Consider the following 24,164-nt stretch of genomic DNA (forward strand, 5'->3'; position numbering starts at 1 on the left):
TACAAGTTCATGGATGCATATATGTGATGTTCCGGACGGGGCGCTGGCGGACACAATTTTGTCTGTTGGTCATAGTCATATGACAGCTGGCCGCAAAGCACTTCCCCTCACAACAAGTCACACAGCACAGCAGACACAGCGTTGAGTTGAGTGTGTGACCATCAACATCACCATGCTGGCCCTCATAAACCGGCTTCTGGACTGGTTCAAGTCTCTCTTCTGGAAGGAGGAGATGGAGCTGACGCTGGTCGGCCTCCAGTACTCTGGGAAAACAACGTTTGTTAACGTGATTGCTGTAAGTTCATCATGCTAGCACCGGCGCTAGCTATGCTAATGCTACTTACATCACCATTGTGTGGCACTGTGGGATCACGTCAGCCCAGTGCTACGTACATTGGCGTTTCCTTGCTCCAACGGTGCATAATATGAAGTTCCTTAAAGAAATCGGCAGGTTTATGTTATTGACAAGTTCACTGACTTAGTTATCTCAGTTGCTAAACCTCTTAACCACATGTTGATGTATCTATTGTTATTAACTAGCTTTTAATGCTAATGCTAGCCTGCCAGCCTGCAGCAGCAGGTCAGTGTACAGTGAGTGTACACACATTTGCCTGCTCATTGCTTATCGAGTGGGCCACCTGTTTTGGCCACCATTTAAAGCCCCACATGCTAGGGTTGGTACTAGTAAGACTAGACTGCATTGTCCTCAGGCTAATATAGCAGCCATGTGGGGCATTTCCTCGTCTCCTACTGTATGTTGTGTTGCGTGCTAAGTCACTCACCAGAAGCCCATATTTAGCATCTCTGTCCTATATCTTCTCAGCTCCCTGTACACTATATGATCATAGTTATTTCACCTCATCAGTGTATGCTGAAAGTAAACACTGTCCTATCATTCAATCAACTTTAAGCATATACATCACTGGGTTGAGCACAAGCCTATTTCAGTGTGGTAACGGTGATACACTACTTGAGTTCACAGGCTATGACACAGAGTGTCATGTTGTCATTAGTGTGCTGATGTCAAGATTGAGACTCACTGTAAAATACATATACAGCTATTAAACCTAATATAGTGGTATGATTTACTATGCAGTACATTCCTTGTCTGTGTGTTTAGTCAAAACAAGGAAGTGATTAGGCGTTGGTATGGTCTTGCTGTGGTTGAGGGTGGAAAACACCCCCTGTTTTTGAATAACAACCACCTTTCTTGCACAAATGCTTCTTCTTTTTCTAGAAAACCCAGTTTCTTTGCTGGCGGGTCTATTTTCAAAAGCTAAACACCCAGTTCGGATTACTATTGGCAATGGCTTGCCTGTTTGCAAGGATACAGTTAATTGGATGCGATTGGGATGCATAGATAGGATAAAAGTTGGCCTTATAGAATATACTGTAGAATGTAGATCATGAAAAGCTAGTTTTTCCTAGTTCATCAAGGGATTGTCTCTTATGACCCAATCTGTCGTGGTGATATTTGCATGCGTGGAGGCTGTACTGTAGGTGATTTAGTGACGTAGGTTTTGGCCTATACTGTGTATGTTTTGCGAGAGAGTGAAATTGTTTGTGTTTGATGTGGGGGTGGTTCTTCCTGTCACCTACACAGTCATGAGACTTGTGCACTAACTTCCACTTAGCTTTGTCAGCTGACTACAGGCAGGTCATGTGCTTTAAAAAGTGTATGCCAGACATGCCATACGTACGTCTGTTCATCCTGTTTGGGTTCATCACCATGGATACAAGAAGGAACATTCTAAAGCTGCAACTATCCATTATTTTCTTTGTGATTATTCTACCGATGACTTTTTCGATTAATCATATAAGCGAGATTTTATTTTTTAATTAATACATACTGTGTGTGTGTGTGTGTGTGTGTGTGTGTGTGTGTGTATGAGAGAGAGATCATCTACAGTTTTTGTTTCAGTTTGGATTTAGAAGGCAATTCTGTCATTAAGACAATTTGAATTCAAGAGTGTTTGCACCATTCAATTCACTGAATTATTATAGGAGGTAATTGGCAATTGATTTAGAATTAAAATAAATATTCCTATTCTGAACTATTCTCTTAATAATGTTTTAAACGGTACAACATATAAATCCTTCATATCTTGTTAACCCATTCTGACCGGGAACCCGTTTTGGTGTTAGCATCATATTATGCTTTAGCTATTGAAAAATAGCAGATCTACAAGCTCATAGCGCGCCACCGAGTGGCGCGCTACGAGCTTGTAGGTCTGCTATTTTTGAAAAAAATCGAAGAACGACTGACATTTTTAGAATCTGATCTCAGGTCAGAATGGGTTCATCAGACCAGTGTGTGTCCAGTGGAAACCTCGTACGAATCTGATCTCAGGTCAGAATGGGTTAAGAGTCCATTTTTAATCAGTCAACTAGTACTGTATATATTGCAATGCTCAGCTTGTCCTCTGGGAACTCTATTTATATTATCTGAATAGTAAAGGAAAATCTAGTAGTAATTTAATAGTATAGTAGTATAAGTATAATAATACATTTTATTGCTACATTTAAGAACACATTTGATTCTCATTGCATTACTGTGTATATACCTCAAATGTTTTGAAATGCACAGCCCATAATAAAATGATGGTTCTGCATCAGAAAAGGTGCATTTCTAATTTATTTTTCTCTTTTTTGTCAGTCTGGGCAGTTCAGTGAAGACATGATCCCCACAGTGGGATTCAATATGAGGAAGGTCACTAAAGGAAACGTCACCATCAAGGTAGATATTTGAACATTTATCCAGCCTTTACCTCATCATGTTGTTCACTAGACCAATGGTTCTCAATGTAAGGTGCAGGGAACCCCATGGGTCCTTGAGACGGTTCCAGGGGGTCCCCAGAAAAATGAGAGAGAGAGAGAGCAAAGAGAAATACAGAAAAGACATTTCAAAAGAAAATTCAATATGGGTGCACTCTCCTATGCAGAGGGTTGGACGTCTCCGTGACCATGAGGACTGATATACAGTACCCTTCCTCTGTAAATGTACAAACCCTCTTAGTCTGGCCTCTGATTTTATCTCCAAAACATCTAGCCTGCACTGTCACTCAGTTGTACTCGTTCATTATCATAACCTTTTATTTCAATTATCCTATCCATCTTTGTCACTCAAGAGAGAACCTCAACATTTTAGTCTCTGCTACTGTACCTCCAGCTCTGCTTCCTGTCTTTTCCTCAGTGTGACAGTCTCTAGTCTAAACCATACAACATAGCATTAGCTGGTCTCATCATGTTGTACACATTCCCTTTCATTTCTGCTTATACTTTCGTATCACACGTATCACTTCTGACATTGTGCTTTTAACTCATTAGATCTGGGATATAGGAGGGCAACCAAGATTCCGGAGCATGTGGGAACGCTACTGTCGAGGAGTTAATGCAATTGTGTGAGTATTTCATTTTGGCCTTATTAGATTTCTATAAGGATGTATTGTGACCTGAGCAGAACATAAGCACTATTTTAATACTTAATCATAGGACTGCACAATTTTGGCCCAAATTATAATTTTGATCAATATTGACAGTTATTATTAACAAAGATATTGAATTGTGGGAAGTGGAAAATGTTATTAATTGTGCAGACCTACTCAATTGTATCTTGTCGCATAGAGAAAATTGCTAATCTATAAGCTACAGATTTTTTAATAATATGCTTAACCCTTTAGCTTTAAGACCTCATTTAAAAAAAAGGTTTTCAGAAAAACGTATGTTTCTATATCAATGGTTCTCAAACTATTGCATGTCAAGGACCTCAAAAATGATGTATAATTGGCCACGACCCCCATTTGAAAATATGTTGTTTCAGGGACCCCCAAGATTTGAGTTAAAAAAACGTTTGCTGTGAAAGAATTTATATTCAAAGATTTGTACACGTTTTCACGATTTTTCAAAAATAGATAGATCTACGGATATGAGCTTGTAGTTCTGCTATTTTTCAAATTTCAACAGATAAAGTTAAAATATTGGTTAAAGTGGTTAAAAGCTATAAGGCAACACAGATGTGTCCTCTGGTCTAAATGTGTTAAAATAGGGACACCACTGACCCTTGGAAGTGATTGAAAATTGTATTTCACAGTATGTAGAATGTGTACATTTCAAACGAAAGCACAAGTCAATACAAAAGCTGCTACTTTGAGGACGAAAACATGAAAACCACTAAGAATTTAAAGACATTTTTTTCACACAATTACACTTTTCTATGAAAAACGGGAAATAATCATATAAAGAAAGTAAAAGAAAAGGGAAAAACTGACTGTGCCAGGTCTATAATTGTTGTAATTTTTCGCATTTTTAGATACATGGTTGATGCAGCGGATCGAGAAAAGGTGGAGGCGTCAAGAAATGAGCTTCATAATTTATTAGAAAAACCTCAGTTGCAAGGAATTCCTGTAAGTAACCCCCATAAATAAGCTTCTTAATTCCTTCTATTCATGGTAAAAAGTGCTATTGATTTGTAAGCATTTTATTTCATTCATTAGAAATCCTGGTGTCCTAGAGGTTAAAATTGTTCTGCACTTTCAGGTTTTGGTACTTGGTAATAAAAGAGATCTCCCAAGCGCTTTAGACGAGAAACAGCTCATTGAAAAAATGTGAGTATGAAATATTTGACTGTCTGTCTGCAAGTCTGTTGTGGACTTTGTGACTAATTAGTTGTACATTGTTTTAATGTTTTCCAAGGCGACAATGCAACATTTTAATGTAATGGCTTTATATAGAAACATATACAGCAAAATGTCATGCCATCCCACTAGATCCTTATGTTTTTATTTGCAAACTGTCATACCACATTAAAAGATTCCGTTGAGTCATACCAGTAAGATGCCTGAGAAGCGCAAATCCGCCTAGGTGACAGCAGACTGCTGGGCGAGCGCTGGCACTTTGGCATAGGGGTTCAGATCAACATATGGAATGAATTCTGTACTGGCCATATGGAGCGTGCCGGGCCTTAATTTTCGGGCCTGTTGAGAACTCTAGTTTTCGCCGGCTGCCGGGCGCGGCTGCACTAGTCGGTCTGATTGACTATCAGTCAAAAGGGAGACATCGAAGAGAAAGGATCACCATATGGAATGTCAGAACAGGTCAGCTCCATATATGGAGATCTAAGGGTTTGAGGTCAGAGTTGCTTGCCAATATTGATGACATCCGTGATCTCCATATTATGGGAATTCCCATATGGGCTTAATATTGACGTCATCAGGGACATGTCCCGGGGTGATGGACGAACCAACTAATTAATAACAATTAAGTCATATTAATAGGGTGCCCGCTGGCCTAGTGGTCCAGGCGCAAGCCACATATAGGCTCTGGCCCGCGTTGTGTGTTCGAGTCCCGCTCATGACGACCTTTGCTGCATGTCTCTCCCCTTATCGCTCCCTCTTTCCTGTTTATCTTCACTTGTAACAATCAATAAAGGCAAAAAGCCAAAAACGAATCTTTAATAATAAAATTAATAATCATATTTATTTGTTAATTTATCCCTTTTACTTGCTTGTAAAGGAACCTGGCAGCTATTCAAGACAGGGAGATCTGCTGCTACTCTATTTCCTGCAAAGAGAAAGACAACATAGGTGAGTTGGTGGTGATGTGACAGGCCAAGACATAAAAGAAAACTGCAAAGCCTGATTTATGCTTAGTAAGTGGGTTTCGTGATCTCCAAGCTCACAATGTGTTACAGTGGCTATTATTGGTGTGCAAGATGTGAACAGAACTAAGTCTGAATCTATCTTAAAAGCTTTGCTTGTACCCGAGGCAGGGCTGGCAAAAGGGCCTTTCTGTGTGGAGTTTGCATGTTCTCCCCATGTCCCCTAGGGTAGGTACCCTCACAAAAAACATGCAGTAATCCTGGTCTCTAAACTACCTCCCCCTGGCCAGCCGGGGCACCTGATGGAGTTGAAAGGAACTGGTCGGAATAACGTGTTCCTTCCACGCGCTATGTCCGGCCGGGGAAACTCTCTCCTGTCAGGTGAAAAAAAAAAGAAGCAGCTTGGACTACTCACGCATAGAAGGAAGCACGTGGTCAGTCCGCTGCCCCCCCCCCCCCCCAGGTTGGCAGAGGAAGTGTATCGCCCAGGATTACCTGGAGGATAATTGGCACTGGGTGAAAATATGCGTTTTTAGCAAAAATAGGTGAACAATCTGTTTTAGAATCAATGGCCTAACTCGGCACACCTTCCTCTTTTCATTCCAGATATCACACTTCAGTGGCTCATCCAGCACTCAAAATCACGGAGAAGCTGAAAGAGCAAGAGGTGTTCCTCAGCTGCATCTGCCATGTTACCTTCATGTCACACCCTCCTCACCCTGTGATGATGTACAGTTGTCTCTCCAGCTCACACACTGCACCGTTCATGTTGCCCCCTTTCTATCGTCTCACCCCGTAACTCAAAGGATGCACTACAAAAACACGTCACACCTGAAACCAAATTTAGGGAGTCACAGAATCGGCATTATACCTCTTGCTAAAGCCTCTGCTCCAGCCCTGTGGAGGAGGAAGACTTGAATATTACATGTACCTTTTTACTATGCCGGCATTACCCAATTGATAGGCAAAACCCCAGCAGATTGTAACTAGTGTCTAACGTCACTTAAAGGATGGATGGCTTAGTCAAACTGGCCTCTTTAAGTCACGTGAAATGTTTTTCACACATGCCAGGGGAAAGTTGAAGTGGACATGTTGATATTCCCTGTTTTGGACTTGTCCTTCTATGAGATTGTATCCGTTTGATGATGGCTGTCAACCTTTTGCCAAATCAAAGTGTTTCTCCTAAGGACATTTGTTATTTTAGAAAAGACAGCAATGAAATTGTCATGAATTAAGCAGGTATATACAAATATCAAGTTGGTGAACTTTTTACTGATGGGAGATATGCTTGTATGAAGATAATGATTCTATTTAAAGTTTGAATGTATAGAAGGATAAAGCTGTAGTGGGTCAGTATGTTGGAATGCTGTGGTTTTGTGCTGCCCTTGAGCTGAGAGCGTGGCAGGATTCAAAGTGCCTTGTGCAATATCTCTCACCTCGGACGCAAAGCAGCATGTAAGGTGTGCCTACCGGAGCAAAGCACTCGAATATATTCAAGAAATAAAATGGCATGCTTTTTAATTTAGACAGTGTACTGTTCTTTGTAATCAGTGGTCTAGTCTAGTGCAGTGATTCTCAACCTGTGGGTCGGGACCCCTAGGAGGCCCTAAATGTTTTTGCATAATGTACAACATTGTTTTCTCTGTTAAACTGTAAACATACCAACATGCAAATATACAGGGTATCAGGGTATTAAAGACCTAAGACCTTTTTAATGCCAAATGGTCAAATATTACGTAAGAGAGATGCAAACATTGTGAAAATAGCCGAAGTTTCATGATATTTATATGTGGAAACGAGTCAAACTCACCGAGCCCCTAAAGATTAACAATTAAGGAAAGGCAGCAAGGATACCATAAGCTCATATCATGCAAGCAGCCAAGCAACACAGAGTGTTAACATACCACATTTAGCAGAATTAGAATTTATGGCTAATTCAATTGTATGTGTTATTAAAATTATAAAATAACTTACATTCAAAACAGCCAATATACAGTGGCTGAGTGTATTATTTTATGTGGACACGCCCACCAGTTCATTAAGTATACACTGACACCATGCTAGACAGGAACGCCCACAAATGTCACAATATTGCGCAATATTGTTTTGGAAATGCAGCAAATTGCATTGCAGTGAACGAGAGCAAATCACAACTTCCCCCGGGGGTGGCAGTGTATGCCTGGTGGGTGGTGAATGGCGATCATCCTGAACCGCATTCACGAAAATGATATTGTGATGTCACTATATAATTTTTTCATTGGCACTTAGACTGTCAAGGAAGAAACCCTAAATAAAAAGGGAAGACATCGTTGCACATAACATAACCACACCAAGGGGTCGGCACCGTCTAATGAAGTACTGACATGAACTGTAGTAATTTTTCTATCTTTCAATTTGTGCAAGTCTATTTTTTTTGTATACCCATTGTATATATGGTGTCTCTGTGTAATTGTGTATATAAATTCATACCACTGCCCAAAAACAACAGATCTACAAGCATCACCGTCAAAGCCGCCACACATCTAAATGATCTAATCTACATTAGCATATATCATGCTGGTGGCTGTATCCCATTGGAGCTCCAGACAAACGGCAGGCATGCATGCCACGATACCCAAGTTCACGTCACCACGTGAGTGACAGCCACTTGGCCAATCGCCGAAGACTTCATACCTGCTTTACATACGTCCCGAGGGCCGAGGAGCCAATCACACCGCAAAGTCCGGAGAGTGGGAGGAGGGACCGCTTTGTTGACAGGAAGTGTATTGCTGCTGCAGCAGAGATAGACACTTATCTTCCTCGGGTTCAAACCTCTACGCCTTTAAATTGCACTCAACGTTCCTCCTTTATTCTTCGAAAGTTCGTGTGCGTAAATTATGAGTTTAAAGACCGATCCGCGGCAGCAAAGATGCAATGGAGGTCAATAGTGCTGGGACTAGTCGTGCTGAGACTGAGTGTCAGCTGTGTGCTGTGGCTCTGCTTCGGGCTGGGACCTGGCGTCAGCTGGGGGTTCAACTTCCCCATCAACTTTAACCTGCACAAATTGGACCTGACACTGTTCAAGGAGGAGAGAGGGTCTGCGGGGGTCCCGTTGAAGACCACATCGTGGTCTCAGCGCATTCAAGGAGGAGGCCACAGCAAGCATGAAGTAGGGCTGGGCTGCTGGGCATAATTGATTTGATCGACATGAGACTATATCGTCTGGGATTTGGGATATTGTAATATCGTGATATATGGCATACGGTACATGTCTTGTCTTTTCCTGGTTTTAATCACTTGGGCTTTATTTTATCATTAACTACATTCAGTTCAGTATAGCCTAATTGTAAAACAATTCTATTTTCACAAAAAGTGAAAATCTACAAGGTCACATCGTGATGCATTGTGAGCTTGTAGGCTATCAATAATTCAAAAGAAAATTGATATTATCACGACGATAATAAAAAAATTATCATCATGATACGATATTATAGTTTGTCATAACATCGATAGTTATTGGGTAAGAAGTAACGGCTGTTAAATTTTACTTTGTCCATATGGCACATCCCTAGCCTGAAGAACCGAGATGGCTCAGCTCTTGTCAGGGTCCTGATGGGTCTCCTCAGAGGTCCTACCTGGGCCTCTTCGATGGGCACCAGGATGAATACGTGAGGAGATACAGCTCGTTCCCCGACGCCCTCAAAGCCAAGATGAAGGACATGGCCAAAGACATGTTCTATTTTGGATATGATAATTACATGAAATATGCCTTTCCAGAGGACGAGCTGAATCCCATTGCCTGTGAAGGCAGGGGACCAGATGTACTCAACCCGTGAGTCTTCCTTCACAATGTTTTATTGCTTTAACCACTGTCTTTAGTGAAAAGGGACTTAAAACTGTACTTGTACTGCTTTTTTCCGTCTACATCAAATGGCTGATCTACAAGCTCAAAACATGTCGATGTGTCACGTTTTGAGCTCGTAGATCAGCTATTTTTGCAGAATGTTCCCCCCAGAATAGGCATGCTGGGTAAGTGGTTAAACTCAATAGATATTAGGTAGTAACAAGATTTATTTTATCTCTCGGAACCGGTCTTATTCTTAGACATGATTTGGTGTCAATTCCTTAATAACTACTAGTATATACTATATAACATGTGGGAAAACGGATCAAAATAGCCATTCTTGCACATTCTCGTATTTACTTATTAATGGTTAATTATCTATAATTTACCTTGGGAACCCCTGAAAGCCCCTCAAGGACCTGTGCCGGGTCCTGAACCTTACATTGAGAACCACTGCAGTGCAGCACTGTAGAAATGTAACCAAATTGACCCATAATAAGTTAGAAGAAAAAACATTACATCGCATGGATGCACCTGGGTCGTATCCTTAGTGATGTATCCTAAGGTCATCTGGGTTTCGGGTCTCTCAACATCATACCCCTCACTCAGGTGACCCAGCCGGGGGTGATCAAGTCCCGACTTACGTCCCAGTAGCTACCCTCGATCAGTCCCATTATGGACACAATCCGACGCTCTGGAACTACTCTGCCGGAACTGGGTGTGAGAGGAACTGGCACGTGGACGTACTAGGCTCTGTGGGTTGACTCCTGTACGGGCCAGCTCCTACAGTACGTCTCACCAGGTCCAGTTCCTGGGGAGCCAACCCAAACAGCTCCCGGGTGCAAAAAATGAAATGGATAAATTAAGTTATTTTGCTGTGCACACACCACTGGCTAGTTTGCCTCTTAACTGTCCTCTGGGTTTTATCATTTGCATGTCAGTAGTTGTAAACAAATGAGGGACACAGGTGTGTTCATTCTACCCAGAAGCTAGCAGTAGGTTACTGTTGAATCGTCCCGACCTGTGTCTTATTTACATGACATACCTGCACACAGCCTCCATGGCTGAAGATCTTTAGGCAGCAATGCAATCCAGCAACATTCTTCACAGAGCAGCACGTATTCGTACCGTCTATTTTCACAATGTTTGCCTCTTTCTCAGCGCTTCTCTGCTCATAAATCGCTTTTTGTAGATGCAGCCGCTTAGTATTTACACTTTGTATTCATGTGTCTATTATATCCTCAGCACAATTTAAGTTGTTTTGCCTTTCTCATTTCAGGTCAAACATCAACATAAATGACGTTTTGGGGAACTACTCCTTGACACTAATTGATACCTTAGACACCTTACTGGTAAGCTGGCTCACACTGCATTTATCTAGTACAGTACGACATGCTGCTCTGATGCTCAATCTTTATTGTCATATTACAGGTTTATAGGTGTAAAGAAGAGGGTGACATTATTTAGTTTGTTTGTTTTTTTAATGCACTCTTCTTCATTTTGTAGTTTTTGTAGAGAATGTGAAAGAAGGGACATCCGCACACTGCCACTTGCTAGTTCAGAGCACTTTATTGAGCAACGTTTCGGTCTTGCGACCTTCCTCAGGCTTAATTATATTAAGCCTGAGGAAGGTCGCAAGACCGAAACGTTGCTCAATAAAGTGCTCTGAACTAGCAAGTGGCAGTGTGCGGATGTCCCTTCTTTCACATTGTATACTCTCTGTCATCATCGCACCTGCTCCAAATTGCCTGCCGGGTGTGCGGAAGTCCTCTCTCTACAAGTAGTTTTTGTAGAGAAAAGGAAAAAATAAATAAATGAATAAAGAAATCAAAACACAGGATAGAAACGGGTCAAATGGTCAGTGATGAGATGGAATAGTGTTTCATTAATAAAGTCATCAATCAATTTGTGTAGCACCCTTCATGCAAAACATGCAGCTCTAAGTGCTAGATTTAAAGGAAGCATACAAGAACTACAAAGTGGAACTAAAACAACAGATGAGTGGAAATAGTGCTGCCACTATTTCCACTGGGTGTTTGAATTTCTAACAAGGAGTCTGTGACGTAGGTCGACACTAACACGTTGACAGCTTTATAAACAAATATGACTTTAAAGTTGATTCTGGATAACATAGGGAGCCAGTGTAGTATAGTTAAGACTAAGAGAAGAGTGATGTGTTTTTTGTGTTTGTCAATAACTTTTCCCCTTTTTTAGAAGTCTAGTTTTGTCAATAATGACAGCCTATACTATAGTATTATACCTTGTGACTATTATCACTATTTTGTGATATTCACCTTTGGGGCACATATTCAACGATGACAAAACTAGATAGACTTGATCCTTGAAAGAGATTGTGTAAAGATGAACCTATTATAACCGAGAAAGCATTTGTCATTTTAGATTTTTGTGTTGGCTATTCAGAAATAGCAGATATACAAGCTCGCAGTGCATCACTTGTACATCTGCTGATAACTCTTGAAAGTGTGAGAACTACTGATTTAGAAGGCATTTGTAGAACTCGGGTCATAATGGGAAAAATATTTTTAAAATGTATAAATTGATAGTTATTTGTGAAATAGTAGCATATAATGTGACTTCTCTTCACAGATTCTTGGCAATGTGTCAGAATTTCACAAAGCTGTGCAGTTGGTCATAGATACTGTATCTTTTGACAAGGATTCGACTGTGCAGGTGTTTGAGGCCAACATCAGGTAGAAATATCACTTCTATTATTTGTCCCATTTTGTGTTAATGTACCAGCCATACTATGGGCGGTGGTGGGTTAAGGGGGGTAGAGTGGCTGGATGGTAACCGCAAGGTTGCCAGTTCGAACCCGGGCTCCCCCAGAGTTGGTGTTGAAGTGTCCTTGAGCAAGACAATGAACCCGTGTGTGTGTGTGTGTGTGTGTGTGTGTGTGTGTGTGTGTGTGTGTGTGTGTGTGTGTGTGTGTGTGTGTGTGTGTGTGTGTGTGTGTGTGTGTGAATATAATGCACAATCTATGTAAAGCGCCTTGGATTAGTTGGATAAAGGTGCTATATACTCTGTTCATCCCATAATATCCAAATTGCCCACCACTAGAAGCCACAAGTGCTACAGTACCTGCATGAAGTAAACTGCAGCACTGATAGTGCTATGACATGCTACTGTATGTTGGCAAAGATGTTCTCTGTCATTGTAATTACCACACGGCAGGACAATGTTTAGTTTCATGACTTCAACTAAGTACGTTGTTCTTCAACCCCCTGCCGCAAATGACTGTCCTCTTCTCTGTTGCAGACACCTGCCATTTGTTCATAAGTAACCAAAATGTGCTTCCATCCTGGCGAATGATACTCTTACAATATACAATTTAGGCATTTATCCAGAGCGGCATCTTATCCAGAGCAACTTACAAGTACGAAATCTGAGTTCTAGTTGATAAACGACAATGATCTTATGTGCCGAAAATAGCAGATCTACTAGATCACAACGCGTCGCATTGTAACATGAGCTTGTAGTTCTGCTATTTTCTGGGCATTGTCATACTACGGAGTGATGATGTTGACATGTACTCTGCTTAGATTCCAGTGTTCGTATCTTTTGTCTTTTGTTAGGATCTTGGGAAGCCTGATCTCCTCTCACATTCTGCTGACTGACCCTAAACATCCCTTTGGTCAAGTGGGCCTGGAGGGTTACGACAATGAGCTTCTCCACTTGGCCCATGACCTGGCCGTCCGTCTGCTGCCAGCCTTCGAGAACACCAGCACGGGCATTCCTTACCCCAGGGTGAGCGGGACTGTTCCGTTGTGGAATGATCTGGATGACAAGATACACTTGTGTAGTAGCACTTTATTGAGTTAGACATAACATATGAAATAATTAAGTAAATTGTTTTTCATTATTCTCTATTTAGTTTAGTTTATACTGCTGATATTTTGGATTAACTTATAATTTATTTTATGGAATATAATGGGGTAGGCAATAATAAGACTCTTTGCTCATTGATTATGTAAATTGTTTGTGTGAAATGGTTTGGGGAATGAATCGATGAGGTGTTGACATTCACACAATTTGTCAGTTGTTCCTCATACAGTATGACCAAAATTCATTCATTCATTCATTCCATTGCAGGTGAACTTAAAGACTGGAGTCCCACCTGATAGCATCAATGAGACTTGTACAGCTGGAGCTGGTTCCCTATTGGTGGAGTTTGGGATTTTGAGCCGTTTGATTGGAGATTCTACATTTGAGTGGGTGGCCAGGCGGGCTGTGAGAGCCCTGTGGAGCCTGAGGAGCAACGAAACCGGTCTTCTGGGTGATTATTTCTTCTCACTTCTGTCACGATGTTCAACTTAGCAAACAACACTCAAATCTTATCTCTCCACACCTGTTTCTCTCTTCTAACCTCCCAACCCCTTTCTATTCCTGTCACTCCACCTCTCTCTCTCTCTCTCTCTCTCCTCTCTGGTCTGCCTGTCCTAACACCTGCAGGCAACGTGGTGAACATCCAGACAGGCCAGTGGGTGGGCAAGCAGAGTGGTCTAGGGGCCGGTATGGACTCATTTTATGAGTATCTGCTGAAGTCTTACATCCTGTTCGGTGAGAAGGAGGACTACCGGATGTTCAAAGCTTCTTATGAGAGCATCCAGAATCACCTGAGAAGAGGGTCAGTCCTACAACACAACAATAGGGATATGGGTTTACATTGGTTAGGGTGTTTTTGTTTGGGACAGGGAAGGGAACAAGTGACCCTCACTCATCATCCCTCCCTCTACATTACAACCACCGTTGAAATGCCCTTGAGCAAAGCACTTAAAGCCACAATCCAGGGGGAGACGGACAGACAGAAGCATGCTGCCGCTGAACCAAGTCCAATCTAGGTGTAATTCACATCGGAAAATTAATATAACGGCGCGGTGAGCCTGGCCCTGCCCTGGGCCCGTTGGTCAGGGACAGAACACAGCCAGGCCCGGCCCGACTGGCTTTTGGCTCTAATGCGTTCTATGGTTCACAGACATGCCGGTCTGACAGACAGACAGCAGACGGAGTCACTGGGGCTAATAAGCCCTATATAAAAAATGGAAGTCCACATTATTTAATGGCATCAGCACGTGCAATTCGGCCAGTGATAGTTTTAAGCCAGCTCACCTTAATTCATTATAATATGGGCAACTGTAGCTGTGTAGGCTGTAGGCTACTACATTGATCTCATCATGAGATCAATCAAGTTTGGTGCCAACTACAGCCAAATGTCCCGCGAATCATTTTAATATGATGAAATGAACCTGCACACTTACATCTGACAAAGAGGATACAGGCTACCTGGCGTATGGTTGAAATTTTAAATAGCTATATATATATATATATATATATATATATATATATATATATATATATATATATATATAGGCATACGTGTCCATGATCAGAACAAATCCATTCTCCACATGGCATTCAGACAGATGACAGTGAGATGATGATAATCTAAAAGACGGACTTCCACTAATTAATCAATGCAGCTCTGATACATTTTTTTATCGAATATCTATTTTACCTCTGCAGGCGAGTGTGCAATTGTTCAATAGAAATGGCTCTTTATAGGTATTTATTTGCCAAGTAGGCCTATAGGCTATAGCCTTGAACTTAAATCCATAAATTAACGAGTTGGTTATGAGAGTAGCCTATACTTTACAAAATTACAACGCCTCGCATTGTGACATGAGCTTGTAGATCACATTACATGTTTTGTAAAGTCTCTCTGTGTTTTGCTGGGTTATCAGAAGGGAATCTTGTAACGAAGGAGAGGGTGACCCGCCTCTCTACGTCAACGTCAACATGTTCAATGGACAGATTATGAACACGTGGATTGACTCTCTTCAGGCCTTCTTCCCCGGACTGCAGGTAAGATTGTGGGCATTGACATGCATTCATGTTCTCAGTCACAACGAGAGGTTATCATATATATGATAACCTTTTGTGTGCGTTCTTGACCTAATGGTATGGTACTGTGTTCTAGGTGCTGAATGGTGACGTAGAGAATGCCATCTGCCTACATGCCTTCTATTATGCCATCTGGAAGCGCTTTGGGGCTCTGCCCGAGAGGTACAACTGGCAGCTGCAGACTCCTGATGTGCTGTTCTACCCACTTCGACCTGAGCTGGTGGAGTCTACCTACCTGCTGTATCAGGTATCCATGCAGACCTGCTCTTGGCGGGTGTTCACACCCAGGTGTATCGCTATAGGCGTTAACACTTGAAAAATGCTTTGATGAAACAGGTTGGTGAAGAAATGTATTCAGGCAAGTAGTCTCGAGTATAATAATACCAAACTCTGCATTTTCCGTTGTGCCACCCTTCCTACTACATCTACCAGCATCAAAACAGGAAGGAGTGGTACTGTGAGACTCTGTGGCTTGCGCTGGAAATTTAAGAATATTTTAAATGTATCGCAGACAATCTCAGACAAAAATGCAAGTCATACCTTTTTGAAAAGTATCGGCAGCACAAAACTAAACTAATTTCTATAATTATATATACAGGTTTAATGTTTGTTTTTAGTTCAATGTTTGTTTTAAAAACGCCATTGGCAATGAAGGGAACATTTACGTCATCTTGTCCCTAACGCGAACATTAAATCCCATTAACAATAAAGAGAATTTAATGTTTGTTTTGACACCGTTTGTTTTACATCACCATTACATCACCTAATCATAGCAACATGAGTTAGACTTTAATATATTAGCGTCCCTCACTTCACACAGGTGTGATTTCTTTGAATATTAACCACTTTCCCCCTAACGTCACTATTTTGTGTAGCCTATAACATTTTTAATAGATTTTATTTCTTACAAAAGGGGGGGGGGGGGGGGGATGAAAAGAGGGCTCAGGTGGTTAATGATCATCAAATTATTGTCTTCATGTTTTCTCTGTCTTATAAATAATGTTAGTGATTCTGTGTGAGTGAGTTGTTGCTGCTTTCCTCTCAGGCCACCAAGAATCCCTTCTATCTCCATGTTGGAATGGATATTCTTCACAGCCTGGAGAAAAATGCCAAAGTCAGGTATGGCCATGAAATTAAATGGAGATCAAATGTTTTTCAGTTTATCAACATTTTGTGGTGGTGAGTCTTGGAACTAAGCGCTGTCATTTTTTTTCAGATGTGGATATGCAACCCTCCACCATGTGGTGGACAAGTCCAAAGAGGATCGCATGGAGAGCTTCTTTCTCAGCGAGACCTGCAAATACCTTTTCCTGGTACGTTTAGGTCCTGCTTTGTCGAGAGTAAAAAAAGATCACGCTCACTTGTGTCCTACAAAACGATAACAAATCGAATCAAAAGAACAATTTTTATTTCACACGATGAAAAAATATATACTGTTAAAGCTACATTCAAGGACATATATGAATGAGTAAAATATATAGAAGCCCATTTACAGTGGTTGCAGGTGGTCTCCCTAGCACAAGTAACTTGTTTCAGCTTTGTAGGAGAGAGAGAGATGTTTTGGTGGTATCTTAACTTGGCATATTACAATGTACATGCACAGTGTGATGTAAATGACTATATACCTGTTTCTTGCTGTGCAAATATGATGTGTGCATGAAGGAGAGAACATTCCATTTTCTTAAGTCCGCCATGCATCAGGGTTAAGATGAACTAACCAACCACATGCCTGTGACACTGATTAAACCACACTGTAGTGCTGGGCAATTCACCTATATAAAAAAATATATCAAAACCGACCTTTAGAACAAATAATGACTTGGTTATATATAAATGCCCCCCCTGTGTAAAGGTGACTAATCAACCATAAAAATTAGGGCTGTCAAACTATTACAATTTTAATCTGATTTAATCACAGCTTTAAAACGTATTAATCATGATTAATCACCATTCTAACTACCGGTATGTCCAAAATATGCCACGTTTTGTTGTGGGAACCGAAAGATAAGTGACTCTAGCTCTCGCTCTTTCCATGTCTCTCTGTCTCTCTCAAATGTGATTTGAGCAGGCTGCTTTTATAATTTTACATGAATCAGAATCGAGGCAAAAGTTTGAAATAATAGTGATGTTGAGTTGAAGTGAAATGTCCCAGCCCCTGCTGCCACACTGTAACACCAACACCTGTCTGTCCCTGTCCCTCTTGTCAGCTTTTCGACGATGACAACCCACTGCACAAGTCAGAGAACAAATACATCTTCACCACGGAGGGCCACGTGGTGCCCATAGACAAGCGTTTCAGGGAGAAGCAGTGGAACGACCTGTCCCCCTATGAGGACGGTGTACCGCTGGACAACCAGCTGGAGGAGACGGCTCCGAGCAACATCAGCAATGTAAGACCATTATCCTTATAGCCTGGTCCATAGCCCATAATCACAGCCCTCATTTTAAATTGTACAGTACATCAGTACATGTTGACCTCTGGTTGTTTAGATCCACCCAGACCTCTAATGGCAGTTGTAAAGTGGTTAACTTTTGGAGTGCTATTATATATATACTAGAGCACTTTAATTTGCTTATTACCAATATGGTCACTATTCACCAAAATCTATTGTACATTTTCGCCCAGATTGAGTTAAACTCAAAACAAATAACCTATGCAATTTAGAGATTTTGAAACAATAAAACAAGTAGGCTAAGTAGTAAGTAAGTCGTTTTGATACAGCTAACATATGAAACAGTACAAGTACAATTTTAATTAACATTGTTTAGACTTTAAACAATACGTTTAGATCAGACCAGCAATCATTGATATTTTGCCACACGCACACATGATTTGAACGCACGCACACGATTGATGACAACGTGTACACCTAATGTCTGGTACTTCCTTCTTCAAGTAACTGGAGAAGCGATTTTTGGGGGGCTTATCAGTGATGAGCTCATGGATGATGACATGTATAGGGTTAACTGCTGCTTTGTAACAAGAAAAATGTGCTCTCAAACTAACCTGGATTCGATTTATCTGCACTACAGCCTTGAAACCATCCTGAAAAGGACACAAGAATAGTTCTGTACCTGGCCCATGCCATATAATGGTCAATTATAGTTCTTGAAATCCAGTTATTTGAGACATGAGCATCACATCTCTGCTTTGGCTCTCTTCCATGTGCTAACAGGCTGTGAATTTAGGCTGTTTTGGAGGCAACACTGGTTCTGACAGGTTGCCCTCACCTTGGAGCCTGTGCAGATCAACTCTGATGTCCAGTGACTCCTTTATCTGCGTCTTCAGCTATTTCGATTCCCCATACATCTAGCGATTCTAGACAGTTGTGATCAGCATCTTTCTTCAGCACATCCATGTGGTTTCAGTGGCTAGTCCCATCCCACTGCTATTGTGTCTGCATGGTTGTCATATTCATGATTTCAGTATATGGGACTCCATAACAGTAAGTAGTACAAGTACGTAAGTAGGTCAGAGTGCCTTCTTATCAGAGTCGGAGGTGCCCAAGATCAAAGCCATGGCATAGTCATAGAGGGGATGCACAGGACATCATCATCATCATACACAGAAGTTATGTGGGAACGCCAACTGAGTGGAAAAAAACACTTTCTGGCCTTGGCAGTCCATACCTCCAAACAGAAATATATGATTACATTAAACAACGTTAAACTCACTTTGCCACTCACTTTATGCATGCACAATTTGCACATACTATTGTGGTTGAAAGGTGAGTGCAGTCTATACTGAGCAACCAGGCCATGTGAGGCCATTGCCTGCACCAATAATGAGGGTCCAGACGACGACATACAGTACAGTATAAGAACCTTCCAATGTTTCTAAGGATAAAGAAAAAACAAGTTTGCCAACATAGTGTCAAAAGTTAAGGTACAACAAGGTATTTTCATATTGCCTCCATCTTGGACATATGCAAATTAGGTGTCCAGTCCAGACACACCCAATCATAAAGATAAGTATTCCAAAATGTTTCTTATTGTCAAACATCCTGACATGGACACCAAGTTTGCATTTGTAGCTCATCTGGTTCAGAAGATACATCTGGGCGAAATATGGTGCTTTTAGACTGATTAGCACGAAATATCCCTAAGAAGGGCCTGGACTAAAGAGGCCAATTGTCACTATAAATTATTATATATATATATATAAAAGAGGTTTCTTCACAATCGATCTTAAATCAGAATATTTCATTGTATTCCCCATATATGAAAACATAAAAATAGGACATTTCAGTCTATTTTCTACCTTGTTTAGTCAAAGAAAAATGTGTTTTATTATGTTTCAGCATAGTGGTGGCCGCCATCTTTAAATGCTCCATTTTGAGGGCTTAGTGGCCATTTTTGAGCTTGGCATACAGCAGATTTGGATTCAGCAGACCTTAATACCCCTAGAAAACATATATGCCATAAATTAACACGATTTACCTTCGGGGTTCATATATTTGGGAAAGCGGTCCAGACTAATTCATGTTATGTAAGTACTATACTGTGAAAGTACTATACTGTGGTCGGCTGGCTTTTGTATGTACGTATGCTTGGTAGGTATACTGTATATACTGATGTTGATGATGACGTAATTAACCCATTTAGACCGTACTAAGTGTGGGAACGTCATAACTAATCCAACCGACGGGTTGCTAGGACGTGTACACGGGGGTCCATACTTAGTTTAGACTAGTCATTGGTTAGACATGGGTTAAGGTTAGGTTGTAGTTGTAGGACTAATGACTGGTCTAACCAATGACTAGTCTAAACCAAAAACTAAGTACTGCACCCGTACACACGTCCTAGTGCATTTTCATTGATAGATAGATTGAGAGAAAAATATTCTGAATTTCATTCTTTTTTTATATTTTATTTTAGTTACTCCTTGCTCTTCGCACATCCGCGGTCTCGTTCACTTCCCTGTTTACCGCAAGGAAGCTCTGAGAAGGAAGTGAAGTGGTCACGTGACTGGGCTGCGCCATGACACTTTCATGGACACTTTCATGGGAGCCAAACTCACACAGGAAGTGCAATGAATGCATGGCAGTGAATGGAGCCGGCTGGACCAGCTCATAACAAACATTATTCATGAACAATTGAGACCTTTTGTAAAGTAATCACTTCTGGAAAATAACAGAAGACATTATCACAGGTTGTTTTCTAATCACTTACTTTTCGATGTGCACAGAGTGCACAGTATATAATTTTATCTGAGGATCTAAACGGCAGCAGGTATCGTTTCTGGCTCCGAAGTATCGCGATATTTGGCTGCCAGACAGGAAACGGTGGGTAGTCACACGAGACTTGGTGCGTTCAGAAATGTACTTTATGGTATCTCTATTTTTATAGAGATACCATACCTCTATAAACATTACACAGTGTACACATCGAATAACAACACAGCAGACAATAATGTGTAACATGTCTTCTGTTATTTTCCAGAAGTGATTACTTTACAAAAGGTCTCAATTGTTCATAAATAATGTTTGTTCATGAGCTGGTCACTGAGCTCTCATTGACTCCAATGCATTCTGCCAAACTTCCGGGTTGTTTGGCTCCCATGGAAGTGTCCATGAAAGTGTCATGGCGCAGCCCAGTCACGTGACCACTTCACTTCCTTCTCAGAGCTTCCTTGGTTTTCTGCTGCAGAAAGAATCCCTTGTATCTCCTAATCTAGGGAGCTCTCCGTGGTTTTGATCAGATGGATATACTAACTAAGGTCTTAATTTCTATCGTAACAATAGCAAGGTAAGCAAGCAAAAATATGTCTCCCGATTTTTGTTCCGGAACGGAAGGGAGGGGCTTTACGGAGTAAAAACCGCCATATCTTTCCGACTGGCTGTCGATGGTGACGGAATTAGGATATGTTTCAGTATCGGGTGATGTCTGTATTTATACATGTATGTAATCTGAACCTTTCTTTATTACGTCACCATCAAAAGCCAGTTTAATAACCCAGCATTGATACATATCTTAATTACATCACCATCAATACCTACCAAGCATACACGTGCATTCGTACCAGCACGGTGAACATGACCACAATACTTGCTCGCTAAGTAATAAACATAGCAATGATGATTACTATATAGTTTTTTAACCAGCCATTTCACAAAATAATGTTTTATTTTACTGAAAAAAACATCACTTACCTTACCATCAACTGTTGCAATCATACTCTTTTCTCTGTCTCTCCCATCCTCCTGAAAGTGTGACAGAATCCCAGAGGAGCGACGGTACTCTCTGCCCCTGAAGAGCGTCTATATGAGACAGATTGACCACATGGTGGGGCTGTTCTGAGGAAGCGCTGACCGAACCGCTCTGGCATCGGGTTCCCTGGGATACAGACTTGATGAGGTCAGAAGGGATCAGATCTACCTGCTGCTTTCCTAAAGGACGTTTCAATACTCTAAAAGACACGCTGAGATCGGCAGTTTGATTATTCACTGTATTCATTGAAGGTATAATGTTTTCACCGTTTTATGGTGGTGGGGAGGGAACAAGGTGAAGAAATAAGTTGTGCTGGAAGAGGCCGTAGAATCAAAGTCAGCGATAGTTTAAGATGGCTGCTCGGTTCTGATCATTGTTTTTTTTAGAATGACTGGGATTGTTTTTTTTTGTTTTTTTTTGCTGTTCAGGAACAAATTAAGCCAAAGTGTGTGTGTGTGTGTGTGTGTGTGTGTGTGTGTGTGTGTGTGTGTGTGTGTGTGTGTGTGTGTGTGAAGAGGAACTGTGCCATACTTTTTTTTTTTTAATAAGTTATAGATAGACAATTAATGGAGCATATTCACACGTTTTCATTTTGTTCTTATGTTCTACTTGGGGCTATAACTTAAGTACAAAAACCCTAACCTATGGTTTCAGTTAGCAATCAGATCTCACTGAACAGGATGATTAGTGCCTCAGCCTGCAGTTTACTCTTTTGATTTGCCCAGTGCATTTGCATAAGGGCTAGCTAATCCACAAGCTCACAGCACAACACGTAGCACTGCGAGTCTGCGACATGTGTGAGCTTGTAGATCGGCAATATTTGGAACATGTTCATAGTGCCTTTTTGAACTCCATTGCTCTTTTGTCGAGCTTTTCCCCAAATTGCCTTGTTTCCCCAGAGCGTCTAATTATGTCTCACTGTGTCATGCTTTCCATGTAATTCCCCCTCATGAAGAGGACCGACCACAATGCCATAGTCAAACTGTTTGCTTAGGCTGCAAAACTTTAGATACACCTGGGGTTTGATATAACAACAAACTGACGTCATTCAGAGCTTTGGAATGAAGAACACTTCCTCGGAACCACATCTAGATGTCCTGACTTGCCAAACTATAGTTCAGGAAGCTTTTCCAAACTGGGAGATTGTCCGACATCGGAAGAAGTATGTATTATTGGCCTTTACAAAGAAATGTGTAATGCATGTTTGCTGTTTTAACCCGTTCAGTGGCATCCTTGTCTCTTTGGTAACGGAGGAAACGCAATGTGTGTGTCTCTCAGGCTTACTTGATGTCTAATGGCAGATTCAGTTTCTGAATCTGACTGTTTCTCGCTGGAATGTTTGGAAAAAAGTTGTCTTGGAAAAGAAAATATCTTTTTTGGCAAGACGTGGCCAAGTACTGTATACATTGGGCATTACAATGGGCCAAAAGATGTTCCATTAGATTTAGACCCTTAAAGGGATAGTTCAGAATTTTTCAACTTGAGCTGTATGAAATACTATAATTGCGGCTAGCTTTTAGCATAAACCCCAGTGCCACCATACGTGTTCACTTTAAAAGATGGACACTGTTTACCTTTCGTCAGAAGCTTTTACATGGTGGCAGCGTTGCGGTACAAAGGCACAAATTAAATCCGAAATGTGGATGGCAGAAGATCCACCAAGAACAGCGATCCTGGAGTCTGACTTATGGAGGTTTGAAAATCCTCCTTTGAACTGCTTTGCACTGTGAATAGTTTTTCAATCCCATAGTTGGAACGGTGGGGCGTTGCCATAGGAACCGGACCAATGTTAAAAGCTTCCATAGGCCTCAACCATTATATAGACTGAGTATACGTTGGGGTACCTATACCTCTATATACGGACATGGGGGGAAATAGTTAATATAGTGGTTGCAACTGTATTAATTATTACCCGAGTCCCGTGGTGGGATTTCTGCTCTGGTTTTGTTGAATATTAAGTAGTTCCATTTTGTGGGGGGCACTGGGGCACGCATTAAAAGTAAATGAATCCACAAAACTTGTTTCAAATGTAATTTGTATTGTTGACTTATTTCTATCTACATTATAGTGCAACTTTCGTGAATTCTTGACCCCTCTATCACACAAAACTATGTTTTTTGTGTCCATATCGCTACACCCAAAAAAAATCCATGGGGTACAAATGACGTTGGTTTTGTGGATTCATTTACTTTTAATGCGTGGCCCCCTGTGTCCCCCACAAAATGACCAGAACTACTTAATATTCACCAAAACCAGAGCAGAACTCTCACAACGGGACAATTAATCCAGTTGCAACCACTATATTAACGGCAAGTATTTCATACAACTTAAGTTAAAAAATTGTGAACTATCCCTTTAAAGAACTTTGGCTATTTTAAGTGCCTTAAACATTTTGTTCTGTGCGTCTGGATGTTGTTTAGTTAGCCATTGGATGCTGTGGCTATGCCCCACCCCCACCACCGAGGTCACTTTTTATATGACACTATGCTAATCATTTTATGTAATATGTACAGTATTTACTCTAATGATGGCATAAGGCTCACTTTTTAAAGGCACAACAGTTTGAACAAGCCATATGTGTATTTTTATAAGGTTCAGTAGGCTGTTCCTGTCTTT

At 41.0% G+C, this 24,164-nt stretch overlaps 2 protein-coding genes across 2 annotated transcripts; both read left to right on the forward strand.

Moving 5' to 3' along the window:
- The first annotated feature begins 114 nt into the window (after window positions 1-114).
- Window positions 115-7,121, forward strand: arl8ba (ADP-ribosylation factor-like 8Ba). Its single transcript, XM_080780736.1, has 7 exons — window positions 115-295; window positions 2,657-2,737; window positions 3,328-3,401; window positions 4,310-4,403; window positions 4,537-4,604; window positions 5,512-5,582; window positions 6,203-7,121. Exons 1-7 carry the CDS (start codon window positions 173-175, stop codon window positions 6,250-6,252), a joined length of 561 nt encoding a protein of 186 aa, XP_080636862.1. The 5' UTR covers window positions 115-172; the 3' UTR covers window positions 6,253-7,121.
- Window positions 7,122-8,337: 1,216 nt separating this feature from the next.
- On the forward strand, window positions 8,338-24,073 carry edem1 (ER degradation enhancer, mannosidase alpha-like 1). The gene is made up of 13 exons (XM_080787892.1): window positions 8,338-8,744; window positions 9,148-9,407; window positions 10,699-10,771; window positions 12,027-12,130; window positions 13,013-13,184; window positions 13,530-13,713; window positions 13,890-14,064; window positions 15,179-15,299; window positions 15,415-15,585; window positions 16,384-16,457; window positions 16,555-16,651; window positions 17,546-17,728; window positions 21,549-24,073. Exons 1-13 carry the CDS (start codon window positions 8,505-8,507, stop codon window positions 21,636-21,638), a joined length of 1,944 nt encoding a protein of 647 aa, XP_080644018.1. The 5' UTR covers window positions 8,338-8,504; the 3' UTR covers window positions 21,639-24,073.
- Window positions 24,074-24,164: the final 91 nt, after the last annotated feature.

Source organism: Protomyctophum bolini (genome assembly GCF_963924005.1).
Source record: "Protomyctophum bolini genome assembly, chromosome: 2".
NCBI classification, from domain to species: Eukaryota; Metazoa; Chordata; class Actinopteri; order Myctophiformes; family Myctophidae; genus Protomyctophum; species Protomyctophum bolini.

Bases quoted from the DNA above. Each gene is read 5' to 3' on its own strand.
- arl8ba (XM_080780736.1), top strand. From the start codon at position 173: ATGCTGGCCCTCATAAACCGGCTTCTGGACTGGTTCAAGTCTCTCTTC. The intron at 3,402-4,309 runs GTGAGTATTTCA...TCGCATTTTTAG, and splicing joins CGAGGAGTTAATGCAATTGT to ATACATGGTTGATGCAGCGG. The intron at 4,404-4,536 runs GTAAGTAACCCC...CTGCACTTTCAG, and splicing joins CTCAGTTGCAAGGAATTCCT to GTTTTGGTACTTGGTAATAA.
- edem1 (XM_080787892.1), top strand. From the start codon at position 8,505: ATGCAATGGAGGTCAATAGTGCTGGGACTAGTCGTGCTGAGACTGAGT. The intron at 9,408-10,698 runs GTGAGTCTTCCT...TTCTCATTTCAG, and splicing joins GGACCAGATGTACTCAACCC to GTCAAACATCAACATAAATG. The intron at 16,652-17,545 runs GTACGTTTAGGT...CCCTCTTGTCAG, and splicing joins CCTGCAAATACCTTTTCCTG to CTTTTCGACGATGACAACCC.